At 40.3% G+C, this 15,157-nt stretch overlaps 2 protein-coding genes and 2 non-coding genes across 4 annotated transcripts in view; 3 read left to right on the top strand and 1 right to left on the bottom strand.

Annotated features, from left to right (window-relative positions):
• The window catches only part of lrba (LPS responsive beige-like anchor protein), a 191,710-nt gene extending 186,964 nt beyond the window's left edge, over window positions 1–4,746 (bottom strand). The window contains exon 1 of the mRNA XM_040146675.1: window positions 3,830–4,746. Within this exon, the coding sequence (XP_040002609.1) occupies window positions 3,830–4,015 (186 nt within the window). The 5' untranslated portion in view covers window positions 4,016–4,746. The remainder of the gene's footprint in view (window positions 1–3,829) is intronic.
• Window positions 4,747–10,882: 6,136 nt separating this feature from the next.
• rps3a (ribosomal protein S3A) lies at window positions 10,883–14,715 on the top strand. Its single transcript, XM_040144824.1, has 6 exons — window positions 10,883–11,017; window positions 11,703–11,806; window positions 12,223–12,410; window positions 13,732–13,940; window positions 14,122–14,231; window positions 14,547–14,715. The coding sequence occupies exons 1-6, from the start codon at window positions 10,956–10,958 to the stop codon at window positions 14,672–14,674; spliced, it is 801 nt and encodes a 266-aa protein (XP_040000758.1). The 5' UTR covers window positions 10,883–10,955; the 3' UTR covers window positions 14,675–14,715.
• On the top strand, window positions 12,049–12,127 carry LOC120800993. Its single transcript, XR_005709039.1, has one exon. It is a non-coding gene; the product is annotated as a small nucleolar RNA SNORD73 (small nucleolar RNA).
• On the top strand, window positions 14,295–14,365 carry LOC120800992. Its single transcript, XR_005709038.1, has one exon. It is a non-coding gene; the product is annotated as a small nucleolar RNA SNORD73 (small nucleolar RNA).
• Window positions 14,716–15,157: the final 442 nt, after the last annotated feature.

Raw genomic sequence — 15,157 nt, 5'->3', positions numbered from 1 at the left:
TGACTGACATCAGAGTAGAGGGACACATCAGTCAGTAGTGTTTGTTGCAAACAATCCAACCGAGAATTAACACCCCAGTTTGCAGCTCCTTGCAGCTTTCACCATATTGTACAAGGTTAGCAACACCAAGAAATTCAAAACAATGCTGCTTCCTGTAACACTGTGGGCAAGTGAACAAGTTACTGGTGAAGAAAGTAAAACATTTACCAAGCCCAAAAGATCCAGATATTGTTGTCAAGGGCTGGCACACCACACTAGGGCTAAAACACCAGTGACCATTGGACTTAACATTTGACAAGTAGCCACACATAGGTCTCCAATGGTTTCTCTGTCTTGCTACATTTGTTCACCAGTCCCCTTATGCGGTGCAAGAAGCATACTGTACAATCCGTTTGTGTGTTCTTCTGGGCTGGGAGCTGCGGCCCAGTTTCTTATTTGAACCAGTATGGTTTGGGGTATTTTTACGGTGCCAAAGTACCAAATCTGTGCAGCTCTATGTTTATGTTTTGAAGAATACTGTTTTCATTAAAAATTTTTACTGAAAAGAACTACAACCGTGACAAATACTGTGACCATTAAAACCTTAGATCAAAACTACACAGGTGTTTTCAGTTCCTCAGGCTGATAGGACCTCTGCTCAGGTTGAAGGAGGATGGAGCTATGCTTTAATCAGGCGACAAGAGTGAAATCCACTGTGGGGTTGGACGATCACAGGTGTGTATGGAACTTAAATAATAAACTAAAAGCCAATGTAAAGATAATCAGGTTAAGCGGAAATCTAACTTTTCGCATACCGTAATCGTCTACAGCAAAGACGGCAAAATTACTGAGGGAACAACCCTGCTGTTTACATGAGTCAGCCATTGGAAAAAAACTACTAAAACAGTATTATTGGGCTTATGCTTGGTTTCGATGCAAGAAAAAAAATTAATAACGTAAAATCTATATGGTGTGAAACCCATTGCCTCCACTCCCGTGGGTCTGTGTTAAACAGACTGATTGTCAACCAACACAGGTAGGACAAGGCGACCAACATTTCTCAGCAGTAGAATATGAGAAAGTCTCTAACTACAATTAATGTGTGATTGTGTGTTTTGGATACTCCACCACACAGACATATTAACATTTTTCATTTAAAACATTGTGGATACCATTTTAAATATCAGTCAGTCAGTTGTTATAAAGAGGAGGCCTAAGAGGGTTTCAAATCCTCACTCTGGTTTACTCAACTTTACTTTCACTTTTATCTGATACACCGCATTAACCTTTTTATCCAGCTAGTGTGGACCAGATGTACCGAAACAAGAGGGGGAAAAAAAGCGTAAAAAACCCCACAGTATAATATTAGGTACCACTCCTATGACTACGGATATGAGATACACTCTTCTTCCCTCTTCAGTTGCTTCCTCACTCCAGGGAAAAAACAAAGCCACCATAATGAGCTGCTTTATTCAAAACAAATGAATCCTGGTGCTTATAACCCCAGCCCATTCGTCACATGTCATCACAACAACTGTTTTGGGTCACATTATATAAATTTTTTAGATAATTGTGTATTTAGATAACTGTGATGCATTTAACCAAATACAGTGCAGGACTCGTGCAGTGAGCCTACGAATGAGACACTACTCAAGAGAAGACTCTGGCCTATATGATGATTATCACCCAAGTGGAGGGTGAGCAGAGGATGTGAAGGGCATGAGAGAATCTGTGTAGAGGAGGGTAAGCATAATGAAATGCATGCTGCCATCTCTCAAAGCCCTAAAATGACGCTGACCATGCTAAACATGGGGGTTCCAGGGACACATGCACAGCTGCACTCTGATATTTCTGTCAAAACATGTGCCCGGCTGTCTCTCCGGCTCGTTTTTGTGAAATATTAATGAATTTTTCCAAGCTAAAGAAAACCCAATAAAACCTGTACTATTTGGTAGCTTTCTCTTGTTGGATTTTGCAGCTGAAAACAATGCTTCCCTATGATATTTCTTATGATATTTTATATTTCATACTGGCAGTTGCATGTTTCTCTCTCTCTCTCATTAATAATAACAGACAGACAAAACTGCTTTTGTCAAAACAAAAGACAAAACAAGACAAAACACAATTATTCCAGCCGATATTTACCTCATATTAAAATACAAAGTGTAATTTTTTTTATTCAAGGAAAAAAAACAGATATACCTTCAACACAAACTCTGCCCTTATAGCTGAAATTCCTGGTCTTAATTTCTAATGAGCATCCTCTTGCTCAGTAGTATGCAATAAATTTAACATTTCTGAGGAACCAAGTAACTGTGAAGCCGCTCAGTGCTAGATCTTAAATGAAGTCAATTAATCAGTTATTATTACTATTTTAATAATCGACTGATCGTTCCTTATTTAAATCAAGTCATTTCTCAAGCAAAAAAAAAAATTGCTGGTTTCTGCTTCTCAAAATATGAGGATTTGCCACTTTTCTTTGCCTTGTATGCTAATAAACTAAATATCTTTGGGTCTGAACTGTTGGAATAATATAGACAATTTGAAGTGATATCATTTTATGTCACCTTGTGCGCATTTTCTTCAACATTTCCTGATATTTCATAAACCAAATGATTAACGAATAACAGAAATAGATTTTACTTTTTTACTTTTAAGGTTGTTTGTTATATTAAAAAAAATATATCAGAGTTAACATTTCAGGACATGAAAAAAAGATGATGTAGTAGCTACAGTGAGAACCTACACTACCAACCTACCATAGACCTAGTGGTAGTCCTGCTGTTAGAATGATGGAATAACCTTCTGTTCAATGGTGCTACAACTTCATGACATGAGGAGAAGCATCTACGGGAATTCACTTGCCCCCACTGCGGGGGTTGGTGTTGGAGTTGACTTCATGACTACAGACATGGTGGATGGGCCTCCCTTTCTATAAAAACGACTCCATTGTGTTGCCACAGTGACAAAGCAGTTTTACAGGTTTCACCTTAACCTCCCCTCCCTCCGTTTTCCTCTCACCTAACCAGCCAAGCTCTAGCCGAGCATGCGCTCTCCTTCACGCTAAACTTCCTTGTTACAGCTAGTTTCATTCATTCACATGCAGGCGCAGCAAAGTCATTTCAGAACTCTGGCAGCCAACAGGCTATCAGTGCTGCAGACAGACAGAGCTGGGTAAGGGCTTTAGGGTGGCCATCAGGTAGTAGACAGATAAGGCACTCACACACACACACACACACACACACACACACACACACTATGACTGACCTGGATATGTCACAAAAAGCACCAGCTGATTAGCTGCAACAGCTTCTCTGCCATGATGATTCTCACATTGGTCGCCATGTCTGATTCAATTAAAAACTGAGGAACCGTGTGTTTTAACAACACGTTGTATACAGTCTGTAGAGAGCCAAAAAGCCAACGACAACAAGAAAGAAGACAACTGCCAAATGAGTGACTGTGTAATATAATATTTCAGCCTAAATAAGGGCAACAGAGGGGTTTTTGCACTGAGAGTCCTCTGAGGAACCCAAGTCCCAGGGGGACAATGCTATTTGGGATACAACAAACAAACAACATAGTGTTTGATTTAAGGGCAATAAGGGCAACCACCTTTGAACCTGTGACTCACTCCACAGTTTCCAATGTGGGCTGCTCACCGTTGAGTCAATATAAAATACAACTGGTGCTAAAAGTATCCCATCTGACTCTCCTCCGATATCGTCAAGGTCTTTTTATGCAAATGGGAACGATGGCAGACTTGTCCAAACGCTTACATGTGCCACTCAGCGCTACGCCGTGACAGTGCTATCTAAGGCCCTATCCTGAGCCCTCATAATCAGCTTACCAGGTTGAACACAGTCTCCACAATGTCTCGGTTGGAAACTTCCCCAACTTCCACCAGGCCGGTGAGCACGGCGAATTTCATCCGTATCCCCCTGATGGGCACTCCGGGGTTGAGCGCCATGGCGCCCGACCTCCCGTCCTTTCCATCACCCGGCTGCGCGGCGCCCGCCGTCTCCTCGCTAGCCATTGCTAAGGAAGGAAGGACGGGACAGGTGGCGTTCACAGGTAAGGCACCTGTTCACCTGCAGCGGTGACAGTGCAGCCGATGTCGGAGGAGGAGGAGGAGGAGGAGGGATCTATGCCCCCCTCGGCTGAGTCGTTGTTGACGGTCTACGGGCAAACAAACAACACGCTTGCCTCCCCATCCAAAACAGTTCAGCGAATGAGCCTCGAAAGTGGGCACTAAAAAAAAAAAAAAAAAAAACTGAATTCGTCAGTCGCCGACAGCCTGGAAATGTCACCGCTTCACTCCAGAGCGAACTGCTCCTCTCCCTGCCCCGTAACTTGATACCAGACGGATGGATTAATGCCGTTGAAAAGCCGCGGGGAAGTGCGCTGCAGGTAAGAAGGAGGGAAGCAGGTGAAGCGGAGCTCGTCGTTAACCAGCCCTCTCGTCTTGCTCGGTCAGACGGCAAACGAGGGTACAAAGACTTCGGTATCTCCGCTCAGCAGTGGAAGTTGCTATTGTCGGAGTCCACACAGTTGACAGGTAGCGCGCTTGTCGGAAGCAAAAACTCACGAACCGGAGGGGCGGCAAGTTCGTCGGCGGCTCCTGGAGAAGTCGACAGAGGACGGAGGTCCGCGCCGTCCTCCCCGGCAAACTCCACAGACTTGATTCAACGTCAACGCTGACCCAGCTGCGCTGCTTTCGCTTCCTGATTTACCCCGGCAGCCTCAGCTCGCCACCGCCATGACAGTGTAGCCCTTGAGTGAGTGGAGCATGCGCAGTGCGGCGCTGTGTTTATTCAGCTCGGCGGCGGCAGGTGTGCCGCTCAGGTGGGTTTCTGGCAGACACACTGGGATTTGGTTCAAATAAACACCGGCGTACAGCTGTGTTCAGTTACTGCGATTGATCCGTTGCTGGGCCCCGGGGGCAAAAAAGTGCCGTTGGGGCCCTGCTTCCTCTAGGTTCCCCTCAAGTGCAGTGATACAGTGGACATAACACACTATAGAGAGCATATAGAGACCAACCATATATCTTATACCTGGCCCATGGATGGATTACTGCACAGACCTACCGGGGACAGGCCGACGGGGCCCCAAGGGGTCAGGGGGGCCCCTGGAACAGAGGTGCAACATGACCACAAAGAGATGCAAAACCATAACAATGACACGCAAAACAAGTAAAAATAGATGCACAGCGGCTGGCCAGAGACACAAATCAACCCCAAAGAGACACAAAATAAACAAAAATGGACATAACCCAACTGAATATAGACCACAAAGAGTCACAAAACACCCAAAGAGAGAAGCATAACAACTACAAATTACAATTAGACTTTGACATAGGGACCCTCTACAGGATGCAGCGGCAAGGTTATGTCATAATGCCGGACCCTGTTGATATCATACTTTACTGTAAGTAATCAAATTACGAAAAGCAACTGACAAAGTGAACTTAGGTCTGTTTTGGCCCCTGGAGATCTGGGACCCCTGGGAAGTTGCCCACTTTGCCCAGTTGGCAATCCAAACCTTGACCGCGACTTATTATACTATTTACAAAATACCCTACCAGATTTATCTCACCGCCTACTTTACAGGCTGAGATTTTACATATAAAATATTATCGGTTCATATAATATGATGGATTGTTAAATATTGAATTGGTAATAAACTGCACAACTGTACAGTATAATAAACCTTATTGATCCACTGCAGGAAAATCGAAGTGTCACAGCAGCTGAAGTACAAGAACTGATGCATAGTAGACTATAGATTGGTTAAGTAATTAAAAAATATGGTACAATATTATATACACTATGAGCATCTACCATTCAAAAAATACTACATACACTAAACATAAACAGTGACCGAAAAATGTATTTAGACAAAAATAAGTTGCAATAACAAATTAAATACAAAAAGCACTAAAGGGGTAAAGTGTCTTCTTTCTGTGGCTAGCATTGTTTAGTAGCATAAAATATATTATTTTACTTATAGTATATCAGCAAAAACAAAGTGTGTGAAGTTTGTGTCACATAATGCAAAGACTGTAATGCAGAAATTGGCGTGAGTTGTGTAATTGATGAGAAAATGTAACCTCCACCTTCAGCAACTGCAACATTAAAAATACTGTTCACACATAAATGTAACAGAAATAATAATCCGATTATATAATGATAAAACACTCTGCAAGAGGCATATGAAAACTTTTACATTTGGTCCTTTTAAGTAAAGTTTGCTGATAACGCTTATGCATTGTAAGTAAAGTTTTGAATGTAGGATTCAAATTACAATGGAGTACTGTTACATTGTCTTACTACTTCCACTCATGAAAAGGATCTGAATACTACTTCCCCTACTGTATAAAAGAACCAGAACCCACCAGATTTCAGTTAAAATTTCCTCTTTTAGGCTGATACACTTACTGTATATCATAATTTACAGCCATAAATAAAGCTAAAATTAAACCAAGAGTACAACTCACTGCAACTACTGTAAATTGAATGCAGATAAAAAAAAATCTTGTAACAAAAAACTGGTCAGAATTTCCCCAGAAGCAAATTTGATTTAAATGTTAAGCATTTGATAATATTTTTTTTTATTTTAATTTCTATATTGTGTCTTTAGAGCTCAGTAACTGGTAAGTTATGACAAGGTCATTGATGACCTTTTTATAGTGACCTTATAGTACTGTATTGCTTTAATCTCCTGTAACATCACTGCAATAACAAACGTCGGCTCTTATTGCAGTAGTTAAGAAACTGAACTGGGTGGTAATTTTACCTACTACTATATAACAAAACCTGGAGGTATCTGTTTGAAGAAATTCAGCAAAACTTTCACCACATTTCCTATGATACAGGGCTACATACTGTATGGCAGAACAATAAACCCTTAACCCATGTAGTGGCCTCATTTTTTTAAGATAATATATGAATGTATGAAAAATATAATTTAGCAAAAATCAGATAAATCAGATAAAAATCACGCCTCTAAACTAATACATTACTGTACCGTGCTATGAAAACCCACAGGGGAACTTGTATATTTTGCTCAAGGTAATCTAATGTGTTGAACGAGCATCAAACATAGCTCGATGCTGTGAGAAAACACGGAGTGGGGGGTTTGAAATGTATGTAGGGCTTTGTTTTTCTGCAGCACAACAGCACACTGACAGATGTCTGCGTGCCGAGGCAATGGAAACCAAACATTAAAGCAAAGTGACAGCTCTGCACTGCTTGCCTTTTCAAATCACCACCAATAACCCATGACATGTGGGATGTTTACATAGCTGAATGGAGGAGAGGCACCAGTTTCATCCATGTTTATTATTGCATGAAGGAAAATCACAATCAAACACGATCTGGAAAGTGATAATACCTACTCTATATGTATCAACTAATTGCCCGTGTCTTAAAGTATTTGTCTTTTCCTTTCTCTGCTCATACCGGTGACTTCATATCTGCTGTGCAGGATGGTTTAGCAGCTATGAGTGTTGTTGCCACAGAGGCAGCTGGCGTCACTGTTACCACTGACCTCCCAGTAAAGTGTAGCTGCGCCATTAGGGACCCTGGGAGTCACGGAAGCCAGCAGCACCACCCATCAGGCGCAGGTCTTGTCTTTGATATAATGACCTGAAATCGGCAGACTTAGTCACTGCAGCCCAAATGTAGACTTCTTTAGAAAAAAGGCTTTGAAAAGCCTTCCTGACCTTTGAATTGAACATAAACATTGCCTTATCATTTTTCTAACTGGGCTCTGTAGAGATAATGAGACTTTAATTGCCTATCAGAGTTTTACTGTTCTCATATTTTTCTCTCTTCCTGTCATCGTGTTCAACAGCCTTGCTATCTAAGCCAAAGATTATGATTTCTGCAAATAACTTAGTGTCAAAAACAACAGTTAATCAATGAGCACTCGCAAAGAGATTTACTTTCAGGTTGTTTGACTAACGCCTGCAAGATTCATTTAGAAGACACTGAGGGCAGAGAAAAGTACATTAATGGTGACAAAAGTAAATTCCAAAAAAGATGAAACCAGTCATTAGAAGCCAGCAATTTAATCTTGATGTTTGTTCAAACAATAGAGTAGACATTTAGATGAAATAAAAAGAGAGACTGCAATCGTAAAAAAGGCATAAAAACAACAAGAAGACACAGTTGCAATGCTGCATGCAGCCCTATACCTTTTGGATGTTATATCAGTTGTTAGGTCTCGTATCTATTAGGTCGTCTTTGCTGCAGCATCTTTGTATCTGTCCAATGGCTGCAGAGTTTTCACCTCTCAAATTTACATTTTTCAGAATATTCTTACCTGCACAGAGACACTGGATTTATCAGACTTTTTTTACTTGATTAGATAGAAAGATATGAATATGTTTACTTCACCAACTGTCCTATCAACATTCATTCTTACAGCCGGAGGTATAATACTGCACATGAAACATCCCATCCCAGCTGTCTACCTGCAGTAACTGCATATTTACCCCTTGCAAACACTGTATGTATGTGATTATGTGTCATGTTTTTTTGTTTTTTATCTTTGCTTGTACACCCAGTTGCCAGTTTATTAGGTACGCCTAGCTAAAACTAATGCAGTCACATAACAGGTTTATAGATTATTTTGTCCACCCCATTTACACCAGTGAGGGTACTTCAAATACACCTCTCTGTATAATGCAATGCTTTTCACCTGCACTTCAAACTACATCATCCAATATTATTATGATCATAAAGATGAATCAACTCCTCTCAACAGTTTCAACATAATCTAAGCATTACGACCTTCATGACGGTAGGATTAAATGCAGGGCCTTTGCATTAGGCTGCATTCATTTTAGCTAGGTGTATCTAATAAACTGCCAGTTGAGTGTATTTTACCAACAGACAAAATTCTTCCCTTTGTTACAATACCAGCGTGGGTGGACAGCAGGCTACACTCCTGCGTGATATGTTAACACACCTAAAGACTGGTTCGTCCTGATGGGTCGGCCCGGGATGATAGGTTTTCTTTTGTGATCCAAGTAACTGTGGCACCGTTACTGGTTACTTTGATTTAAGGCCAATTGTAAAGCACAAATTAAACAAAATATATAGGCGGTGTGTATGATACATAAGCAATTAAAGGCTGTAACAGTTTTATATGGAACTGAATGTGAACATTAATTGTGAAATTTAATCACCAATCAATAAATAATGTTGAATTTATAGCTTTTAAATATTTTACTTTGAAATTTCCCTCTTTGAAATTCCCAGCAGGTTCTGTTTTAAAAATGTTCCTTTTTATAGAATTTCAGAAACTGAAAGACAGAAGTGATTTTTTTTCTTTTTCTATATTAATTGATTTATAAACACAAGTCAATGGCTAATGTCCAGTATTGATTCAATATAAGTGCTAGTCTACTTTCCTCAATATATGGAATTGGGATCATTCACCTGTGTAACTGGAGATGTTTTCAAAACATCAATTAATTCTGTCACTCTGGACGTAACATTATATATGGTCAGTTGGGCACTCGGTATATTGGATTTTGCTTTATATTATACAGCACTGTGCAAAAAATGAGGCACTTGTGAAAAATTGCTGCAAAGTGAAGATGACCTAAAAAATATTGCCAAGAATATTTTTTATTTATCAGTAACTTGATACGAAGAACAGTAAACTTGAAGAAAAACTTAAATCTAAACATTATTTGGTGTGACCACCTTTCGCCTTTAAACCAGCTTCTGTCTTTTCATGTAGCCCCAGACTGACTCCATAATGTCGAGATCAGGGCTCTGTTGGGGCCAGACCATCTGTTACAGGACTCATTGTTCTTCTTCTCGCTGAAGACAAATCTTCATGACTCTGGCTGTATGTTTGGGCTTGTTGTCATGCTGCAGAATGAATTGGAGACCAGTCAGATGCCTCCCTGATTTTAAACATCAAAAGTACCTAAAACTTTTGCACTGTACCATATATTGTGCTAATTATCATGTTCACTGCCTTAAGCTAATGCAATATTTTCTTTTGTGATCTATGTTTAATAAAGCAATAAATTGATACATTTTACAAGATTGGCAATTTTTGTCTTTGTATTATATGTTTAGCTAAATATTATTAAATATTATCAAATTATTATTATCAAAATTTAGAAAAGGACTATACAAATCACATTTATATTCATTTAAAACTCACCTTGAGCAATTACATGCATATATCATCCGTCAATCCATGACATATATATACAAAAACAGAAGCTGTTTGGCTTGTATATAGACATTGTATATTGCTGTCCATTTGTTCTTACTCTATGTATGTATCTATTTTTCTCACCTGCTTGCTTGTCCATACTAGTCATATTTTTATGTTTATTTAACTTTGTTCAGTTTTGTTGGCCTCGTTTTTGCTGTATGTCCATGTGTATCTTCCTGGACAGTGTCGCTGCTCCTGTGTACTCGTGTAAGTACACTGAGAGCCACTAGAAACCAGAGTCAAATTCCTTATATGCACAAACATACTCGGCCACTAAAGATGATTCTGACGGTCTGATTTAATTGTAGAAGAACATTCAGGCTTGGTTGCTTGTCAATGGTACATTTGAATGTTGGTGTCTGAATTTCCCCAGCCCAATCTGTGCAACCTGCTTTTAGTCATAAATTCAGAAAGATGTTTCAAAATTCTGTGGAATGTAAATTAAAAGTATTTGGTAGAGATTAAATTTCGCAATTAGGTATTAAATTGTTTGTAAAATTATTAATCCTTATGGCATTTATTTGCCTCCAAAGACACCACAAAGTGCATTTGTTATATAAACAGTTCATTCGTGAGGCATGTTATTATCAGGATATTCGTTTTTTACCAGCGGGGGGCGCCAAAAGAAGCTACAAGGACTCGCGAGATAAGACGCATCTCACGATTTCGGTCTCTCTCTTTAATTCTCGCGGGATTTCGTATTTCCTCCTCTTTCACTCCCTGTAGCCAACATGGCAGTCGGCAAGAATAAGAGGCTGACCAAAGGCGGCAAAAAAGGTGCCAAAAAGAAGATGTAAGTAGCAAATTCACACATTGTTACACGAAACAGGCTTTGCCCTTTTCGCTAGTCTAACTTTTGTATAAGAAATGAGAAGGATGAAGCCGATTTTAGATAGATGTTACAGGGCCGGTGCTAGTCCCGTCGTCGCCGTTCTCTTGGGCGCTGGACGGAGTCAGCATGTTGTATCCCTCTTACTCTGCATTGAAGCGTTTTGTCATAAATAGGCTGATTTAATCAGAACGGTATATTTCATCTAGAGGACTCTGAGTGCGCAAAAAGGAAGCATGAATAACTGTACGAGTTTGACCCCACTGTTGGGGCCAGTAACCTTATTCGCTAAAGGCTACTAGATGTTAGCATGAATTTAGCCGAGCTTAACCATCAACATGGTAGTCAAACTTAAGGTTGAGTTAAGGTATAAATTATGCTACGAACGAACCACTTGTCTTGGTCGTATGGTGAAGTCATTTAGGAAATCGCTGGACACCAGTGTGGGCTAGAATAAAGCCAAACCTTCCATGCTCTCTGCTAACCCGAGCAGTTTCCCATGCCGTGCATACTTAACCGGTTTTCCCGCAGCCAGTCTGCCTATAACTCCAGCTCACAGGCCGCCTGCATTACCCGTCCATAGCATGGACGGTGCTGACTAGTGGACTGTTATTTCTGTGTCATGAATTTGTTTCTCACTCTTTTTCAGTGTGGACCCCTTCTCCAAGAAGGACTGGTATGATGTCAAGGCACCAGCCATGTTCAACATCCGCAATCTTGGCAAGACCTTGGTCACCAGGACTCAGGGAACCAGTAAGTCTGCGTAGTCGAAAGGCTTATTATGTAGGTATATTTGTGATAACATTCAGCTGTCTTCTGTACATCAGGCTGTAATTGAATAAACAAAATGCTCCATAGGATGGACAGGGTGATTGAGACAATTTGTTGTAAAATTGATGAGTGAGACTTAAGATTATGCTGCAAATTCACGTTAATGACTAAACTGTCATTCTAAAGATGCTCCTGTGTTTGGATACTCTTGGTGATTAGATGGGAATGCATGATGACAAGCTGCTTCGGTCCTAAATGATGGTTGCTGATTACTTATGAGATCAACTGACCCCCCCCCCCCTTACTACGTTTCCACAGATTCTAGATTGCCATTACTTTGTCCTACAGGTGCTTTTCTTTTTTTAATTAACTAAACCGTTTGTGTTACAAACATCCAGGAATCGCCTCTGACGGTCTTAAGGGACGTGTGTTCGAGGTGAGCCTCGCTGACCTGCAGAACGACGAGGTGGCCTTCCGTAAGTTCAAGCTCATCACTGAAGATGTTCAGGGCAAGAATTGCCTCACCAACTTTCACGGCATGGACCTGACCCGCGACAAGATGTGCTCCATGGTCAAGAAGTGGCAGGTAAAGATCCAAGTTATTCCGACTAGCATTGGATATATATGAGTATTTCACTGTAGCCAATTTGCTCAATGAGTTTTGGTAACAATGCCAAATGGATACTTGTTTGACCCACATTAGTTAATTTTCAAAGTTTAAAAAAAATATATATATATATATATATAAAATATTGGCTGAATTGTAGTAACAGTGGTAGTGTACAGCTAAAGTGGGGTTATGACTGGAGGGTCAGTGGTTTGACTAGGAATGGCAGTTAAAGTGTCTACTTTAGGTGCTTAATAATCAACTACTCCAGTAGTATACAAGAGTAGAGAGCTTGTACTGAAAGACATTGCTAGAAAAGAGCATGGATGGTTAAATTAGGTTGCATGCCATTGAGCATTTATATTAATTTAACCAATTTCACTGTTTTGAAGCGAAAGTGACAGAATATTAGCGTAAATGTGTGAAGCCACAATGTTTCAACTACTTATGACTCTAATGTGAATCGTCTTGGAATTTAAGGGGAACTTAGCTGTGAATTTTATTTATTTTTTTTTAAACATGAGTTAACTTTCAAGTGTAAAGTCTTTTTCAAGGGCAATAATTCCTTCTCAATACATGTAACCACTGTTTAATAGGTACAACAGGCAATATACTCTGAGTTTTTTGAGTCTTAAACCCCTAAGGATTGTTGACAGTGACATGTTACCTATATCTTGACTTTCACTTGCCTCAGCGGGCACAGTGCAGCCTAAACACTTGTTTTGGTTTGAGTTTGGGGTGCAACTTTTTTCTAATACTGGCACACAGCTAGGCTATTTATTGAGCTCCATTAACATGGAAGAATAGTAAAGTTAGGTTGGTGTTTTGGTGGAGAATTTATTTCATCTTAAATAACTTCGGTAAAAGCATCCAGTGTACTACTGATTACTGCAAGAACAGCTTACAGATAGCAGAATCCTTATATGAATGTGGTTGGAAAACTTTTTATGTTCCTGAAATATGGAGGGATGGTTGTACATTATTCATCCTTTTAATAACTTAACAAATTGTGTTTACAAAAACTTGTTTTATATACAAGGCATTAAATAAGTTTACATATCCAAATACAAAGAGAAGGAAACTGCAGTGTAGTACAACCTGTACAAAGATTCTGAAAATATATTTTGGGTGAAGAAGGAAAGGTGGTACGCTGCAGGTTGAGGGAAGGTGAGTGCAGCAAAAGTTAGATTACCACACAGTTAAGGAATACAGTGAATATCGTAAATGGAAAGGTGGCAGGCTGAAACAGATGGAATTGAGCTTAAGGTCTAATTGGTATGGATGTTTTCTTTCCACTCAGACCATGATTGAAGCACATGTGGATGTGAAGACCACCGACGGCTACCTTCTGCGTCTGTTCTGCGTGGGTTTCACAAAGAAACGCACCAATCAGATCAGAAAGACCTCCTACGCCCAGCACCAGCAAGTTCGCCAGATCCGCAAGAAGATGATGGAGATCATGACCCGTGAGGTTCAGACCAACGACCTGAAGGAAGTCGTCAACAAGCTGTAAGTCATATAAAGTTTGTCTTGCCCCTGAATGAAGTCTGAATGATTTCTATTTTTATTTCACTTTCAAGGAAAGCTTCTGTCATTGATCTAATTGCTACAAAATAATAGCTACCCATTGGATTCTGAGCTGTCGTTATCTTTTGCATTAATGTGTGTTGTGAATTGTGTCGTCTTCCAGGATCCCTGACAGTGTTGGCAAGGACATTGAGAAGGCCTGCCAGTCCATCTACCCTCTACACGATGTCTATGTCCGCAAGGTCAAGATGCTTAAGAAGCCCAAGTTTGAGTGTAAGTGATTTAACAGCAGTAACATTTGGCATACCCCTCTGTTTTTTCCTTTCCACTTGTGGGAACACATGATGACACACTGTTTCGGTCCCATATGATAACATGATTACTGCACATTGAGATCAGCTGATGTTCCCTGTCATGACAAAATACTGTTTTAAGTTTCAGTGACAGGTTTGCAGACTGTGCTCTTAACTTGACTTGAGTGTGACCACTCAAGGTTGAGGGGTGAAGGACGAAATATCACTGCAGTTTTTGACTTCTTGACTTTGTTACTATCGCCTTTGGTTAAAAGCTTCTTGTGTTCTATTGCAGTGGGCAAACTGATGGAGCTCCATGGTGAGGGTGGTGCCGGCAGTGCCGCAAAGGCATCCGGTGACGACACTGGAGCCAAGGTAGAGAGGGCAGATGGCTACGAGCCCCCTATCCAGGAGACAGTCTAAAAAAAAACACCCTGATTTAATAAAACATGTAAATGACCCAACGCATTGTACTGTTTTCTTGCTTTGGTGATAGAAATAGTACATTTTATACACATCTAAAGGGGCCGGACAATTACTTGCACAAGCAATGAAACTGAATCCAGTAGCCCTGCAGAAAGTCGGGCCGGTTTCGTTTAGTTTGAGACTGTTAAGACTTATGGGCTAGAGTTCTCAGTTTTGTACTCGCACAGCACTAAACTGCAAGGTTTTGTTTTTTTTTCTGAAATAATGGTCCCATGTGAGTACAATCAATGCTAGCTATTCTCAATTTGGTGTTTTAGGGAACAGCCAGTATAAATGTGGAGCCTTAACTGTATGCAACTCCCCACTTTGCACTAGAGGTTGGCACGCTAGTAGTTTCCAACATTTAGTCAATTGAGAGAAAGCTGGTGCCTATCAAGAATTAGAATACATTTCCTGCAGGAATGAAAAAAAGCAGTAAAA

The sequence above is a fragment of the Xiphias gladius genome, chromosome 15 (assembly GCF_016859285.1).
Source record: "Xiphias gladius isolate SHS-SW01 ecotype Sanya breed wild chromosome 15, ASM1685928v1, whole genome shotgun sequence".
In the NCBI taxonomy this organism is placed as follows: domain Eukaryota; kingdom Metazoa; phylum Chordata; class Actinopteri; order Istiophoriformes; family Xiphiidae; genus Xiphias; species Xiphias gladius.
Note: the sequence above shows the minus strand (reverse complement) of the source record. Positions and strands in the feature narration are given on the sequence as shown.

What these genes read in the sequence shown, in the direction of transcription:
- rps3a (XM_040144824.1), top strand. Translation starts at nt 10,956, where the DNA reads ATGGCAGTCGGCAAGAATAAGAGGCTGACCAAAGGCGGCAAAAAAGGT. An exon ending in AAAGGTGCCAAAAAGAAGAT is followed by an intron (nt 11,018 to 11,702) that starts GTAAGTAGCAAA and finishes ACTCTTTTTCAG; the next exon opens with TGTGGACCCCTTCTCCAAGA. An exon ending in TAAGAAGCCCAAGTTTGAGT is followed by an intron (nt 14,232 to 14,546) that starts GTAAGTGATTTA and finishes GTTCTATTGCAG; the next exon opens with TGGGCAAACTGATGGAGCTC.